The 14,820-nt window shown below is 44.4% G+C and overlaps 1 protein-coding gene across 6 annotated transcripts in view; it reads left to right on the top strand.

Moving 5' to 3' along the window:
* Window positions 1-14,519, top strand: part of EXOC7 (exocyst complex component 7) — a 319,087-nt gene extending 304,568 nt beyond the window's left edge. For all 6 annotated transcript variants that reach the window (XM_069200208.1, XM_069200211.1, XM_069200212.1 and 3 more), the window contains one exon: window positions 14,264-14,519. In XM_069200208.1, coding sequence (XP_069056309.1) covers window positions 14,264-14,366 — 103 coding nt within the window. In that variant the 3' untranslated portion in view covers window positions 14,367-14,519. The remainder of the gene's footprint in view (window positions 1-14,263) is intronic.
* The last annotated feature ends 301 nt before the right edge of the window (window positions 14,520-14,820 follow it).

Here is a 14,820-nt window from a genome sequence, read left to right as displayed (position 1 = left end):
GCTATATATAAGCCTGAAATGTGTTTTTATTTTCACAAAATGGGCTACTAAAACCATTGTGACTCTCAGGATTTTCTCCTAGACTGATCACAGTTAGAGAGTAACTTGAACTGCCCTGTGAGGCTTGGACTCTCTCTCTCTCCCTCAGCCTGCATATTATCATTTGATATTACAGCAGTGGGAGGATAGAGAGGCTTCCACATGCCTAAACCTCCACAAGAAACCTGAGAGGGCCATAGAGAAATTCCTGCAATACCTGAACACTCAAAAGACAATAAAAGCAAAGGAAGATGGCGTCTGGAGACACTTGTCTTCTTTTGAAAGAGTATCCAAGAGGATACTTGACTGAGACTTTTAGGTAGCCTTTAAAAGACATAGGCCGAAGGTCTGGTCACATTGAGATCAGACTTGGGCACAGAGACATGGCTGACATAAAATCTGACAATCAGCGGAAAACAGCCGGAGCCAAGTACAATATCAAAACAACTCATCATTACCAAGATGGCTGCAGTTATTTCTTCAAGTCTACAGTGCTCTCTTTTTGCTCTCAACCTGCAGAACCGAGCTTCCTTGTGTCCTAGCAGTGAGAAGTGTATGATACACAGGACATAACTTATCTCTTTCACCCTCTCACAATACACAAATTATGTATACTTATGAATACAAGAATTCATAAAATGGTCACTACTACCCTTAAATGGCAGCAAAAAATATAATGTCCCAGGATTAGGAACACAGGGACAGTTCAAGGCTTAACCAGCAGTCCCTTTTTCCTCCATTTGTTTTCTCTTTTTCCTGTGCTCCTGATCCAAGTAAGCCCAATAAGCTTAATAAAAGAAGACACCTACATTCATCCCCCTCATATGGCTTTCGCAGGTTGCTTATATAATAGTCTATTTGGCATATGAAAAAGACAGTCTAGTCCCAAATGCACAAAAGCAGAACCACAAAACCCGGAGTTACCAATAAAAACAAATTGACATCAATGGAACTATTGAAGCAATCCTCAAGGAACTCCAAAGAAAGACCGCATGCCCGCTGATAGCACTAAAGTCAATACTGACCTCATGCAACTGGAATTCCTAAGAATGTCTAATGATATCAAGCAACTATCAAAGAATTACAGAGACTGAAAACAGAATAAGCAAGAAAGATCTAACCATCATTAAAATCAAAGCTCTCAATCTACGAAAAAGAAGTGGTGGCATTGGAAGATAGATAGAGGAGGAGAAATCGCTGAATCTTTGGGTTATTTAAAGGAATGGAAGACCAAATGAATACAACTTTTTAGAAAACTGGATACTGAAAGGGATGTTCCTTTGACAAATAATTCAAACTTAAGAGAACACATCCTGTGCCATCATCCAGGCCACCAACCCTGTTTGTATGCGGAATTCTAAGATACTGTCATATCAAACTAATACTAAAATTAATTTGCTGATACACGTTTATAATCTGGAAAGGAAAGAAACCAGGATTACTCAAAATACACCTCTGCCACAGGTAAAGGTTTCCTGGCACTGCAGCTAAAACTATGCAACATAAACAAGCCATTCTGAGTGTGGACAAGATGGAGGTTTGATAGGAGTGTTTTAGAGCAGATCCTCTACCTGAACATACTAGCTGTCGACACTGCTGCCCTGGAGAAAACCCACAATGTTCAAGCAGCTCCCCTCTCCAACCTCCCCACCCCCCCTCCCTCAGGTGCCGCTTGTTGAGTCTTAGAGGCCACAGCACTGTAGCAGATGGAGCCACGGGTTGTAGTAGTGGGCCTAGAGGAGATTGTTGAGCCAAAATACCCAACCAACTAGGGCAGGTCGACCGCGGTGCTGTCCAGTGTAGTACACTCCTTCTACCTAGATCTTGAGGGTCCTCTCGACGTAAGCTGATCCAAGGGGTGGTGATTTCTGATGCGGATGGCTAGCTGGGGCCTGACACATGCCATGTCTGATAGAGGAGCCACATGGGCCAAACCCGTGATTTCAGGAGGAGGAGCCCCCGGAGAGTCGAGGAGGCCAATCCACAGCCCGATGTGGGCTCCCCCTTTCCCAGCTGCAGAGCAATGAGTGGGGGGAGAACTACATCTGTACTATATTTATCAGGACCAGGGCACCAACACACTTGCCTGGCAGACCCTCGATGAAGCCCTCTGTGGGACAGAGAAATGTGGATTGCAGTAGGGATCCCCATTGGGGATGAAGTGGCAAACCGAGATGGGGCCACGCCTGTGTGCTACTAGAGGGGTCCGAGGAGTACACCTCCAGACCCTAAATCCTCCTCCCCCCCCCCCCCCCAACTATGCTATCCAACCTAGTGTGTGGAGGAGCTCCCTAGTACATCGACCTTCTGGCGTGCCAGGCCCCAATGGTGTGGAAATATCATATAATTTGCAGGACAGCGTGGGGGCCCCCTTCACATTCATCTAACGTGGCTTGCCACAGTTCCAGCAGCGAGTCTGGAGTTGCCCCCTCTCTGCTGTCTTGCTGGACAGCAGTCCAAATGGGGCACTTGGGAGTGCCTGGTGCATGGAAGGTCTTGCATCACAGAAGTGTCGCTGATGAGGACTGAGACCCTTTTGGGGGGTGGTCCACTCCCCCACAGGCATCTCACCCAACTGCAGTCACTTGGATAGCTGATCATGGGCGTGCCCTACTCCATAGGGCAATAGCTAGCCTATGCCTCTGCTCAGCACCTGATTTAGTGAACTATGGAGCACACTTAACTGATGTAACGGCACCCCAGAGACCTAAAATAACTCCTTACTGAAAGATCCACTTACTAAAGCAGCCTCTAAGAAATAGGACTCCCCTAAAGATGTAGCCACCACGGAGCTCTCGGCCTCATCCGCTCCAGATGCAATACCAGGAGATGCGCCACTAGCTCACGTCGCAACTTTGTTCCTGGAGGTACTCTTTGACAAACTTAGAGGGGATATAGCTGTACTCTGAGAAGACGTACCACAGATCTTAAGAAAGTCAAAAAAGATGTGGCGGATCTGGGACAGTGAGTGACAACCATAGAGACCATCAGAGATGGCAGAGGAGGAACTGGACACAAAGTGGTGGAGCTGCTGGAACAGAACAAATAATTACATATCCACCTTGAAGATTTGGAGTGGAGAACAGGCCCCGTTGCTCCAATATTTAGATAAAAGGAGTTCCTCTCCAAGTGGATGCAGGAGATTTGCAGAACTTTGTCATTCGCCTCTTCCGCCACAAACTTCCTGATCTGGCCAACAAAGAGATTACTATGGACTGAACGCTCAGAGCCAGCCGCCCCTCTTCCACACCCGGGTGGCTTCAGGATATACTTACTTGTGTCCACAGTTACCGCCTGAAAGATGCAATCATGGCAGCGGTACGGGATCAATGATCAGTCTTCTTCGAGGGAACCAGAGTTTTGTTGAACCAAGACCTGTCACATACTGCATTTCAGCGACACGCACCCTTAAAGCTGCATCCATTTTCCTGCGCAAAAAAAGGACTAAATACAGACGTGATCACCCATTTCAACTAATATTCATTTGGGACAAAGAAACACACTTCATGCACACCAGGGAGGAGGCCAGCTCCATCTTCGGACTCTCTACCCATTCGGCCATGCGATATAAGACAAGTTGCAAAGGCCAGGGACGCATCACCTGTATGAGCCCCCGCAGGCTGACAGAAAATGAAACCTGCCGGGAATGCAACACACCCCTTTAGCACCTCCAGAATCACAACGCCAGCTGGAAACAACACACGGACTAACCTGTTATCACACATTTCCACACTCCCCTTCCCAGGAGAGCCCTGTGGGGCAGACAATCTTGGATGAGGGCTTGACTGCTAAGCTGCTGGGCAGTCAGCCATTGTTGACGCACTCACACATGTTATAGAGCCAGGATAAAGGAGCCATCTCACCGCTTTTCGGTAACACACCCTGACATGCGTCCGACCACAGGTCCCTACTCTGTGTCTCGTAGGACTCCCATAGAGGGAATGATTCCTCCCACAGTTGTTTGCCTTCAGTTTCCCCCCTTTTGCTTTTGAGGTCCCACTCAGCCAATTACTTCACACTTTCCTCCTTCCGGACACTCACATGATCTCCTGCATCTGTCCAAAGCGTCAACCACTTCTACCTTCCGCAGATGGTTAAGGTGCTTAGTCTTGATGTTAAAGGCCTTAGTGCCCCTGCAGAACTGATAACCCTTCTATTCCTCTTGCGAGACTCCCATCTGTGATATAGTTCTCATAGGAGACACATCTCCTTAAAGACTGGAAAAGGCTACCGTCCCGGTGGCTTGACAGTCAACTGTACCCCTCATGGGCCAATAAGAAAGTGGGAGTAGTTATATTATTGACCACCACATTCCCCGGCCAAATCCTATTATCATAGGCAGAAATCTCTGGGAGGCTCCTCTCTTTGCGAGTTGTAATGAACACTTACAACTACATCCTTGCAACATTGTATGCTTCCAGTGATTACCAGGAGCAGTTTCTACTCCAGACTCTAGTCCTAGAAGCTGTTTCCGCAGACACTGACACAGTGTTAGGGTCGATTTCAACCTTGTCCTAAATAACTTCCTGGACAGATCAACCCAGAGGCTAGATCAATCCGAAGCCTTTACCGACTCAGGATTGCAATGGCTGAAGGATGTGGAATTTCTCTGACTTGCGGTGTAAATACCCATAATCTAGGACATACACCTTGTTCTCTGCCTCCCACCAAACTTATTCCTAGGTTGACTATATCAGTCTCTCCTCCCTCCCCCCAGCATAATCTTAAGAATAGGCCAGGTTGGGGGTGTTACGGATGTACTGGGAGGACATGGTAGAGAAACGGACATTGGCGACGGGGGTGGACATCAAGCTCACGATCCAACCTTGCATACTGGGCTTGATTTCCAGACCCAAGAACAGAGAGATGTAATATAAATTCATGAAATTGGGCCTCCTGCTGGCTAGGCAGTGGGTGGCACTCTGCTGAGTGGCAACTGTTGGCCCCACAGTGGACAGCTGGCAGAGGGATGTGCAGGAATGAGCACTAGCGGAAGAGATCTGCCTGAAACAGGTCTGCACAGATGGCAGGGTGGACAAAGACCTCAGGGACTGGGCGGAAATGCTCCGACAATTAGTGGGGGACAAGGACCTGGCAGCTAGTGAGGGCTCTCAGGAGCTAAACAGGGAGAGACTGTGGAGGAAATGGGTATGGAAGGAACTGCACCCACATCACACAGGAACACATAGATGGGCAGCTGGGAGGGTGGGTGAGGGAGAGTGCTGCTGATAAGTCCTCCTGGGGGGAATTACACTCATGGTGGGCTACAACATGATTTGCTGGGGGGGAGAATGTTGTTTATTGGAACTTTGTTATAAGGTGTTACTGTACGACGGTCATGATTCACTTACGTATATAACTCCGGAACTGACACAGACCAGTGGTGCTGGATGTGCTAGCATGCTCCTGGTACAACAGTATCCCTATATTACCACACTTCATGTTTCTGTAATAATGATGAGTATGTCTCTGAGGTATGAAAATTTAATAAAAACAACTTAAAAAAGAAAAAAGTCAGGTAGATAAAGAGGCAGCAGCTCTTTCCGATCACACTCCTATCACACTAACCTTCCTCATACCGGGTTGTGCCAACTCCCATCATCAATGGTGACATAATGAAGTATGACTCTACCAAGAAAGAGGTCCAGGATGCCATCCAACACTCTCTGGAAATTAATGACCCACCGACTACCCCAATCGCTCTAATATGGGAGGCATTGAAAACAGTCTTACAGGGGATGTTCCTAGCAATCTCGGTGCAAATTATCAAAGAGACTAAAGAGTTACTCTGGAACCAATGTAAAAGCTCTTTAGGACCTCCAGCTTACAAACTGGCACAGGGCACGTAGACAACTGACACCAACCAGAAAGCCGCTGAGTTCCCTAGATTGGAACAGGGTTGAATATGACCTACTCAGCAGCAAACTGAAATATTATGCCAGTGGCCACGAGTCAGGTTGCCTGCTCATCCACAAAATTCAAGCTCAGACACATAGCAGCAAAGTTGCTGAGTTCCAAAATGACAATGGCCATCAAGTGCATGGTGGTGATACGTTCATCCAGACAATTCCATGTACCATTATACACAGTGGAAGAGAAGGCCCCAAGGAGAAACTTGAGGGTTCCTTTTACACGGCTGCCTGAGAAAGACACGCTTTCCCTAGACAAAGTATCTGTACAGAGGAGATCTTGGCCACCATGTCAATGCTGCAGCTGGCAAAGCCCTGGCCCGGGAAGCAGATGGTTTCACCCTAGATTTGTATAAATTATTTAGGCCCCAGCTCGCACCCATCCTGGCATGCCTGTATAACTTGTTCTGTGAGACTTGCGCACAGCCCACCACATGGAGGAAAGCAGTGATCAGTCATTCCTAAGTCCGGGAAGGACCCTACACTCTGCCCCTGGACCGCGCCATCTTGTTACTAAATGTAGACGCCAAGATCTTCACAAGCATCCTGGTGGTGTGCTTAAACCCACTCATACACAGAGTGGTAGATCCCGATCCAGCTGGTTTCATCCCAGCAAGATTGTGCATCGATAACACCAAACGTCTGCTCCACCTTAGAGACAAATCTGACCGATCATGTATTCCTGTGCTATTCTTGTCCATTGACGCCGCAAAGACATTCAGCATTTCTTTAGGCAAGTCATGAAGGAGCCGAGCCTGGGGTCCCAGTATCTGAACTGGGCATGGAGCGGCTATGCAAACCCTTCAGCTAAAGTGTGAGTTAACGGCTTCACATCCTAGCCATTTGCAATAAGGAGAGGCACACCATCAAGGCTCCCCGTATCTCCCATCCTTTGTGCGTTGTACATGGAACCGCTTGCAGAGGAGATGATGATAAATGCAGGGATTAGAGGCTTCCCCTTTGGCACCCAGGAACGCAAAATAGCCCTCTGTGCCAAAGATGTCATAATCTACCTGACACAGCCTCAATCCTCTCTTCTAGCTCTCATAAATGAGCTTGATTCCTTCCGACTCTCATAAATAGAGCATGATTCCTTCAGACACATCAGCTTCAAAGGGAATATTCACAAAACACGTGCTCTCAACTATACTGCACAATGAAAAATCCGAATTAGAATTCCACTTTCCTTTTCCCTGGGCAGGAAATAGGGCTGTCTTATTTAGGGCTCACCATCCTGCAAAAGTGGACCGTGATTATACTGACCTCTCTACAGTGGGCAGGGACCTGCAGAGTTGAAGATCTGGAGACCTTTCTTGGGTTGGTAGAATAGCAGCGGTTAAAATGACATTGTTACCCAAGATTCAATATATTATGCAGACCCTTCCCGAGTCCAAATCCCCTTTCACCCCCAGACATTAAGAAAGCTCCAATGTTTGCTATAACTTTGGAATGGTAAACAGCCTCGTATGGCTAGAAAACAAGCATAGCTCTCAGTGGCGGAGGAAGGTCTGGGTGTCCCCATCTTACTCACTTCTGCCTTGCGACCCAAACTAGATACCTGGCAGATTGAAACAGGCCAACAACTGAAAAACACTGGTGCTTTATAGACGAACCATAGCTGGTATGCATATACGACAGATCACCTGGCTTCTTAAAAAGCACTGCCCTCTCAGGGTTTACATCTCACCCCTCACACAGGCGACCATGTGGGCCTGGGATTGGGTGGCAAGGACAAAGGGGCTATCCACCCCATTTACCCCTCTGATGCCCACCATGGGAATTGCACCCCAAGCCCCCTCGCCACAGCACACATCTGGCACAGAATATCAAACATGGAAAGCAGCGAACACTAAACATATTGGCGATCTCTTTGACCACAAAGGGATCCTGGACTTTTCCCAACTTCAATTTAAGTATGTCTTCCATAACACTGAATAACGGTGCTACACAGAAGTTAGACACTGGTACACTCGGCCTACAACTCGCCCTCATGCCTCTATAAAACCACCAAAGTTTGAGAAGTGACTAATCACCAAGTCTGACGACAAGCGATTGCTCCCTGAAATATATCACTTTGTGGACATCCCTACAGATACTAGAAAATCCTTCTGCCAAAGATGCTGGGAAACAATTGGATCATTTCTTTACACCCAAAGAGTGGGCTGACATCCTGCACAGAGCCTGCACAGCCTTCATCAGTGCAGCAGAGAAAGAATCCATGCTAAAGATACCACATTATTGATATTACATCCCTCCTAGACTCGCCAAGTGGAAACCCAGCACCACAAATGCCTGCTAGTGACAATGCGGACAGACTGCCATGCTCACATCCTTGCTTTGGAGATACCCCAAACTCAAGAGATATTGGGAGGAGGTGCCCAACAAAATCAGTCAACTCTTTGAAACAGATTTCCCTCTTTGCGAGTTTTGCACTGACTGGAGGCCCAATGAACTCACTTAGCAGAATTAATTCAGGTGTGCTAAGATGACTTACTAGTTCATCTATATGCTGCCTCGCAGTTCCCACCTAAGCAGATGGGACCTCTTCTATCCCCCTCATTCCTGCCTCCTTTCTATCTTCCATGTTCTCTTCTCCCTCTTCCTTCTAGTTTCCTTGCAACTTCCACTATTACTTTGTCTCACTGGCCCTCGGATGTAGATGAGTATGTGTTTTTAAATGTTGTTAAGGAGATTCGAACCATGAACATCTCATTCTCCTTGTGCCATATTTAGGGTTGCATACAAAGGCATATCACAGATTTTTCTTGACCACTATGACCTTGTGGCCTTCCTGGAGAATATAGCAGACTCTGAACTAGATACTGCATCACCTACATTTCCATGATGATTGCGCTTGAGATGCTTTAATCACTCACTGGTTACTAAAACGAGCAATAGCTACTGTTTTACCAGTTTAGGGGGTCTGATCACTTAAAATGACAAGATTACCCATACATTTCTCCTCTTATGTTATGTTCTAACCTCTCAACAGCATGCCAACCAGAATACAACCTCTAATTTCTCTAACATGTTTAACATGTACATTCTATGCCAGTTTCCCTTAACTAAGAACCCTAAAGCACATTCCATGCTCTCCTGCTAACCTACTTCATTTGTCCAGGACACCCGCCTAATCAAATATTAGCCCCTTACTAATTCAAAAGAATCACTACATTTGTAACCCTGTAATCCTTAAGTCTTAACTGGATCTCACAAGAATAATTGTGTCCCATAAAGAAGGCATAGAGCAGGACACAGTTTTTTAATCTCACCACTCTGTCATAAATTGTTTCCTGCTCTTTCTTCTGTTTATATGAATCCAGCTATTTTGTTGCCATCCTACAGCTTAGTTATTGATTCAGTTATTGTTTAACAGTTCACAAATCACAGAGAATTATGTTACATAACTATTTGTTATCCAGGACTGCAGTTTGGTTGACATTTTCACTGGTGGGGCTTGTTAGAGATCTCTTTATACAGCAGCTGTTTGTTCATTAGCAGTCTTAAGACCTGGATGTCTCTTAGGTAGGAAACTGTTCTTTCCCTCTTCATATAGCTCCTACCTCAAACTGAAGAGGGCACATGGGGGAAGACCTGAGGGAGGTGAAGGGCGAGGGTTCCCACATTTATGGTAACTTGCTTCTCTCTGTTAATTTTTATCTTGGAAAAACAATAAAGCACTGAACAAACCTCATGGCCACCTCCATTGCCCATTCTGAATCCCAGGCAAAAGCGCTAAAGGAAAACTGGTCTAGTCAAGACAACATTCGCATCCACAGCCTTAAAGAAGACAACATTAATAATGCCTCCCCAAATATTTTTAAGGGTGTGCTGAAGGTGAAGTCTGACCTGCATATGAAAGTAGTGAGGCTTAACAGAGCTGGGAAGCAAACCAAAAGCCCAGCAGTGAGAGCAAGGAGCAATGTGGTAAAGCCATTTTATTTTAAACGTAGGAGAAATTCATGCAATAGGCGAAGCAGATGGATTGCTTCCCACATGAATCAGACTGATGCAGAACCACTGGAATCAGGGAAAACTGTGTTGCAGATGTAACATCAAATGAGATGAATTGGATGCCACTCACAGACTGGAATGGAGTGGACCCGGAGGGAATGGAGAGGCAGTGGTGTGAGGGAAAACCAGGTCCGGTGGTAAAAGATCAAAATCTTGTGAATCATTATATAACTGATAATGCGTGTAAGACTACTTTGTTTTTGAGTAACATCCATGGCAAGTAGAAGGGAATAGTGTTTGCCTATCCCTTTGATGCACAGTGATGTAATCAAACTTGAAAGTATTATTTGGTCCCTATTGGTCATTAATAGTGCTATAATGGAGGAGTTTTCTTTAGGTCACCCAGCGTATGGGCCTGAGGGCAGGCAGGGTTGATTGACGGAGAGCAAAACTGCAAGGAGGGGGATCACAAAGGAGCACACAGTGTAATTAACAGACCAGCAAAAGGTGACGGCAAATGACTGCCTGTGTGGAGTTTCTTACAGCAGGAAGCATTGGGGCTGGCTCCAAGGAGGAATACCTACAATATGGGCACAATGAAGCGTGAGATCTCCCCACCTGACTGTCATTAACCTTTGTGAAAAAGCAAATAATGACAGCAGGGCAGACGGGGGCAAGGCCAGCTTAAAAACCTCCTCACCTTATGCGGCAGAAACTATAGACTAACCCTTCTCAACAACCATCTACCAAATGGGAGTGTTCGGGGAGAACTAATCAACAGCCACTTGCAACAAAGATCAAGGAACTGCTAACAGTAGCCATGTTTACATCCTTCTCACTTCATTGTCTGGGTCTCCACCCTCCAGCCGCAGGAATGCAGGCAGTATATTTCCACTGTCTGGGAAGCTATCCTCATCCCAGCTTGTGCCATGTCACAACCAGGGACATCCAAAATGGATCTCACTTCACTTTTGTAATTAATACTATGAGCCAAAGATTGAGCGAACATCAGAAGACATCTGTTCCAGCATTTTCAGAATCACCTTTTTGTAGTTTGCATTATTTACTCCATATCCTGTCTCACCTACTAGGATTACAAGGTTACTGCTGCCTTAAAGCAAATCCTAACCCTCTCAATATTTCCACACATATGTGCCCAGCCACTACTATACCCTTCTAGTCCTTGAGCTAATCAGCTCTTCTTGCCAAAGTGATGGTCCAAGCAATAGTCTTTCAGGGGATACACGGTTTGCTTGAAACTAATGCTTAGCACAGCTACTTAATAAATACACTGTCCTGTTTTTAATATTTGTTTTATGGATTTCAGTGGTGTTTTGTCAGTTGTTTCCCAAACTTTTTGAAATCAGTGCTTGCCAGTGCCTATTCAGCTGCCTTACCACCAAAATTGACACACATTGTGTGCTTTCAGTGTTTACAAAACATACTTTTTTTGCAATGATTGTTATAAAGCTCATATTTGATTTGAAGGAGAAGTAATGCAGAGTATGTAGTGTCTTCCCATTGGCAGTCTGTCCAATGGAGTTATGCTAGACAATTTCAAGCATAGAAAGTCTGTGTATTGCACTCACTTACATTTCATTGCCCTCTCACATCTCATTACATCTCACACTCACTTTGCTAGGACTCAGTCTGGTTTTCAGGACTATTAATGATTTTAAAAAAATAACACTGCTACATTAAAACATTTTGATAAACAAATTCCTGGACAAAGTTGGGAGTCATTCTCCTTATGGAATATTATGATATTGTAGGGGTGGTCAACTCTACCAACATCATAGTAACTTGTGGAAGCTTTATTATTTTGAGTTACATCAGATTAATTTGTAACCCGGCACTCTAAAGCTTCTGAAAATGTATGTTTTGGTTCATGCTCACCACAGCTTTTCTGCACCCTTGAATACATTAAGGGTGTGCCGCTGTTATGTGGAAGTTTCCCCATGGCAAATATCTCACTTTGTCAGCCCTATCCTTTAACTGACATCACATATTTTGGGACTTGAAAGTTTGCTGTTACATTTGTAACTATGGGCTCAAACCCACAAGAAGTCACTTATTCACCACTGTATTCATGTGCATGATGGCTGCACTCTCTTCATGGGTACCTGTCACTACACCCTGCATTGAATGTTTAAAGCCTGGGCTGTTTGGATGTTGACCTGCTAGCAGAACTGGCTGTCAAAAAAGGGGCTGATATATCAAAGGGTGTTGTGCCTAAGAGTAAATGTGTTTGTACATATTGGCCAACATTGGTATGAGCCAGCCATTCCACCAATCAGTGAAATAATTAAGCAGTGTTATATTCTTTCTCTGATTGATGGAATGGCTGGCAGGTGGATAGAGTATCCACCAGAAAGATCATTACCACAGGTAAGTAACTTTTTTCTTTTTGAAGTGATCCCTTTGGAGAGATTGGCCAAATGGCAACATGGACGTCGCTCAGTACCTTAGCTCTAACACTACTGTCTTGACTCTGAAATAGAAACAGATACTTGTTCCTTTTTGAATGAGCTTACTGTTCTGTTCAATCTTTTACATATTATTGAAGATCTCATGATTATGGCTGATTGTCTCTTCCCTGGAGATCATGTCAAGATAATAACACAGACTTGTACAGCCTCTTTCTAAGTCCTTTGTAGATCCGAGGTGCCATATTATGTGGGGTACCACATCCCATTTTGTGGAGAGCCCTCATGATTTTGCATGGCATCATTATACAAGAATATTGGATATGGAGGAAGGAATGTATTTCTTCTTTTATCAGGAAATGTATAAAGGTCAAATACCACAGCATTGCTGAATTCTGTCCATATAATAAAACTACTACTACTACTACTACTACATGCCTCACCAAGAAGTTTGACTCTTAGTACTCTTCAGTCCTCTGAAACCTACCCTTCATGTGCCACATTTTATCCCTTGTAGTGAAAAATGCAACTACATCACTCCCATTTATCGTGCACCAGCATTGTCTCATTAAAGTTATGTCGATTTAAAAACCTGCCTCTGTTACATAATGTTATACTCAAAGACACTTCCGAATATCTAATTACAAAAATTTAAAATCTTAGAATAGCAGTGATTTTTGTAAAGAACTGAACTGAATCACACCTAAAACCGGATTCAAACCAGTGTGCCACACAACTGCACATTGGACTTTACTTCTTACCTGTTTCTGCCCTACTACTTGTAACTTGTCCTTTAAGATAGATCTTAACAGCTGCTCTTTAAGTGGCACTTCCAAACTGTCCCACATTATTGCTTCCTGTTCTGCAATATAGCAAATTAATACATACAGTAAATACCAAATCTGATTTTCCCAATCTGTGTTCATTTTCAGTCACACAGGCTGGATACCAAATAACACTGATTGCACAGTCTTTTGACATCCAGAGATCCCAATTCTTGAAGCTTTCTGAATTTTCTTGTCATTCTCAGGCCTATGACAGCCGGTTATCACATTTCTTGCGACCTCCAATCCTAAACTGCACTAGAATTTCCAAAGTCCCCTCTAATGTCAACATTCATAGGTTCCACACACTCCCTTCAGCCAGTCTGCCTACTGCCTCCTAACTGTATTTTCTATTCAGCATTCTTTAATCTCCAACATCTCACCCTCTATAATTCTATTTCTCAAAGTTGTAACTATCTGTAAACTGATGTCCTTCAGACTTTAGTTTGCAACCTCTCTGCTACCCTTCACCCCATTTTATCAACACTAGGCAGCTAGGGTTGAACTGCGTTTATTTTAATCATTATAAAACCTTTTGTACCCGTTTTCAGGTTCCCCGCAACCTTTAAATCTCATTCCACAGCTACAGGGAGGCTTAACTTCCAATTTTACAGCATTTCTGCATTTATGTTCATACAATAGCAAATCTCATTCCACAACCTACAGGAAGACTTTAATTTCCATTCTCACAACATCTTTGCCCTCAATGCCCATACAACCACATGGCAGTCTTTAACTCCAATCATGTAGCCTCCTGCCAGCGTTTAAGCACTATTTCCATAACCAGGCTCTGATCCCACTTAGCAAACATCACATCATCTTGCTAGCTTTTAATCCCACCTTTCATTTCCTTTTGCTCACCCTCTACCATAATTGTTCCCTTTCAATTCTATTCTCACAGACGTGTTCCTTCCTTGGCTATCAAGTCCCACATTCTCCTGCCTTTTAAATACTGCTTATCAGCTTTTAGTTCTCATTCTTATGAGGAATGTACAAGCTGTCCTTTTCAAATTTGAAATGTTAAAGATCTATTGGGAGGAAGGGCTGATGAGCTTTATTTTGGCTTCGTATGCTTCATGTCAGACTCATGGTGTATTTCTTTAAATTACAGATACGAGAATGTGCACTTTACCAAGAACTACGAGAAATACATCAAATACAGCGTGGAGCAGGTGGGCGAGATGATTGAGAAGCTGTTTGACACATCAGCTTGAACTGAAGTGCACTACTGCCTGGAAAACAGGACTTCCTAGCCATCCTTTGGCCAACTCCCCTAAACACTCATATATTGTGCATAGATTAACAAAGGTGGGCTTCGATCACCACCCAAAAATTAAAATATTATAAAGTTTTTTTTTTAACAAATATTAATGATTGTTTCTTTTTTTCTGTATTATTGTAATGTAAAAATACAAGGAGGGCTGTCAAATGAAAGTACATGAAAGACAGTAACCTGTCAAACGGGACCACATAGGATGAGATTAACATGGCCTGCTCTGATAAGGCTTGGGGAGATTGGTTGAGGGAGCTAAGCTCGAGAGGGTCAGTTACTGCTTAGTTGGTTAGCTTTCTGGCCCTGGAAATGCTGAACACTGCTTCGCCACAACCCATCATCAGGAAAAGCTGGGGCTGAGGCTACAAGTGAGATAAGCATATGTGAACAGTGTA

Source organism: Pleurodeles waltl, chromosome 7, assembly GCF_031143425.1.
Source record: "Pleurodeles waltl isolate 20211129_DDA chromosome 7, aPleWal1.hap1.20221129, whole genome shotgun sequence".
NCBI lineage: Eukaryota > Metazoa > Chordata > Amphibia > Caudata > Salamandridae > Pleurodeles > Pleurodeles waltl.
This window is presented reverse-complemented; position numbering and strand designations above follow the sequence as displayed.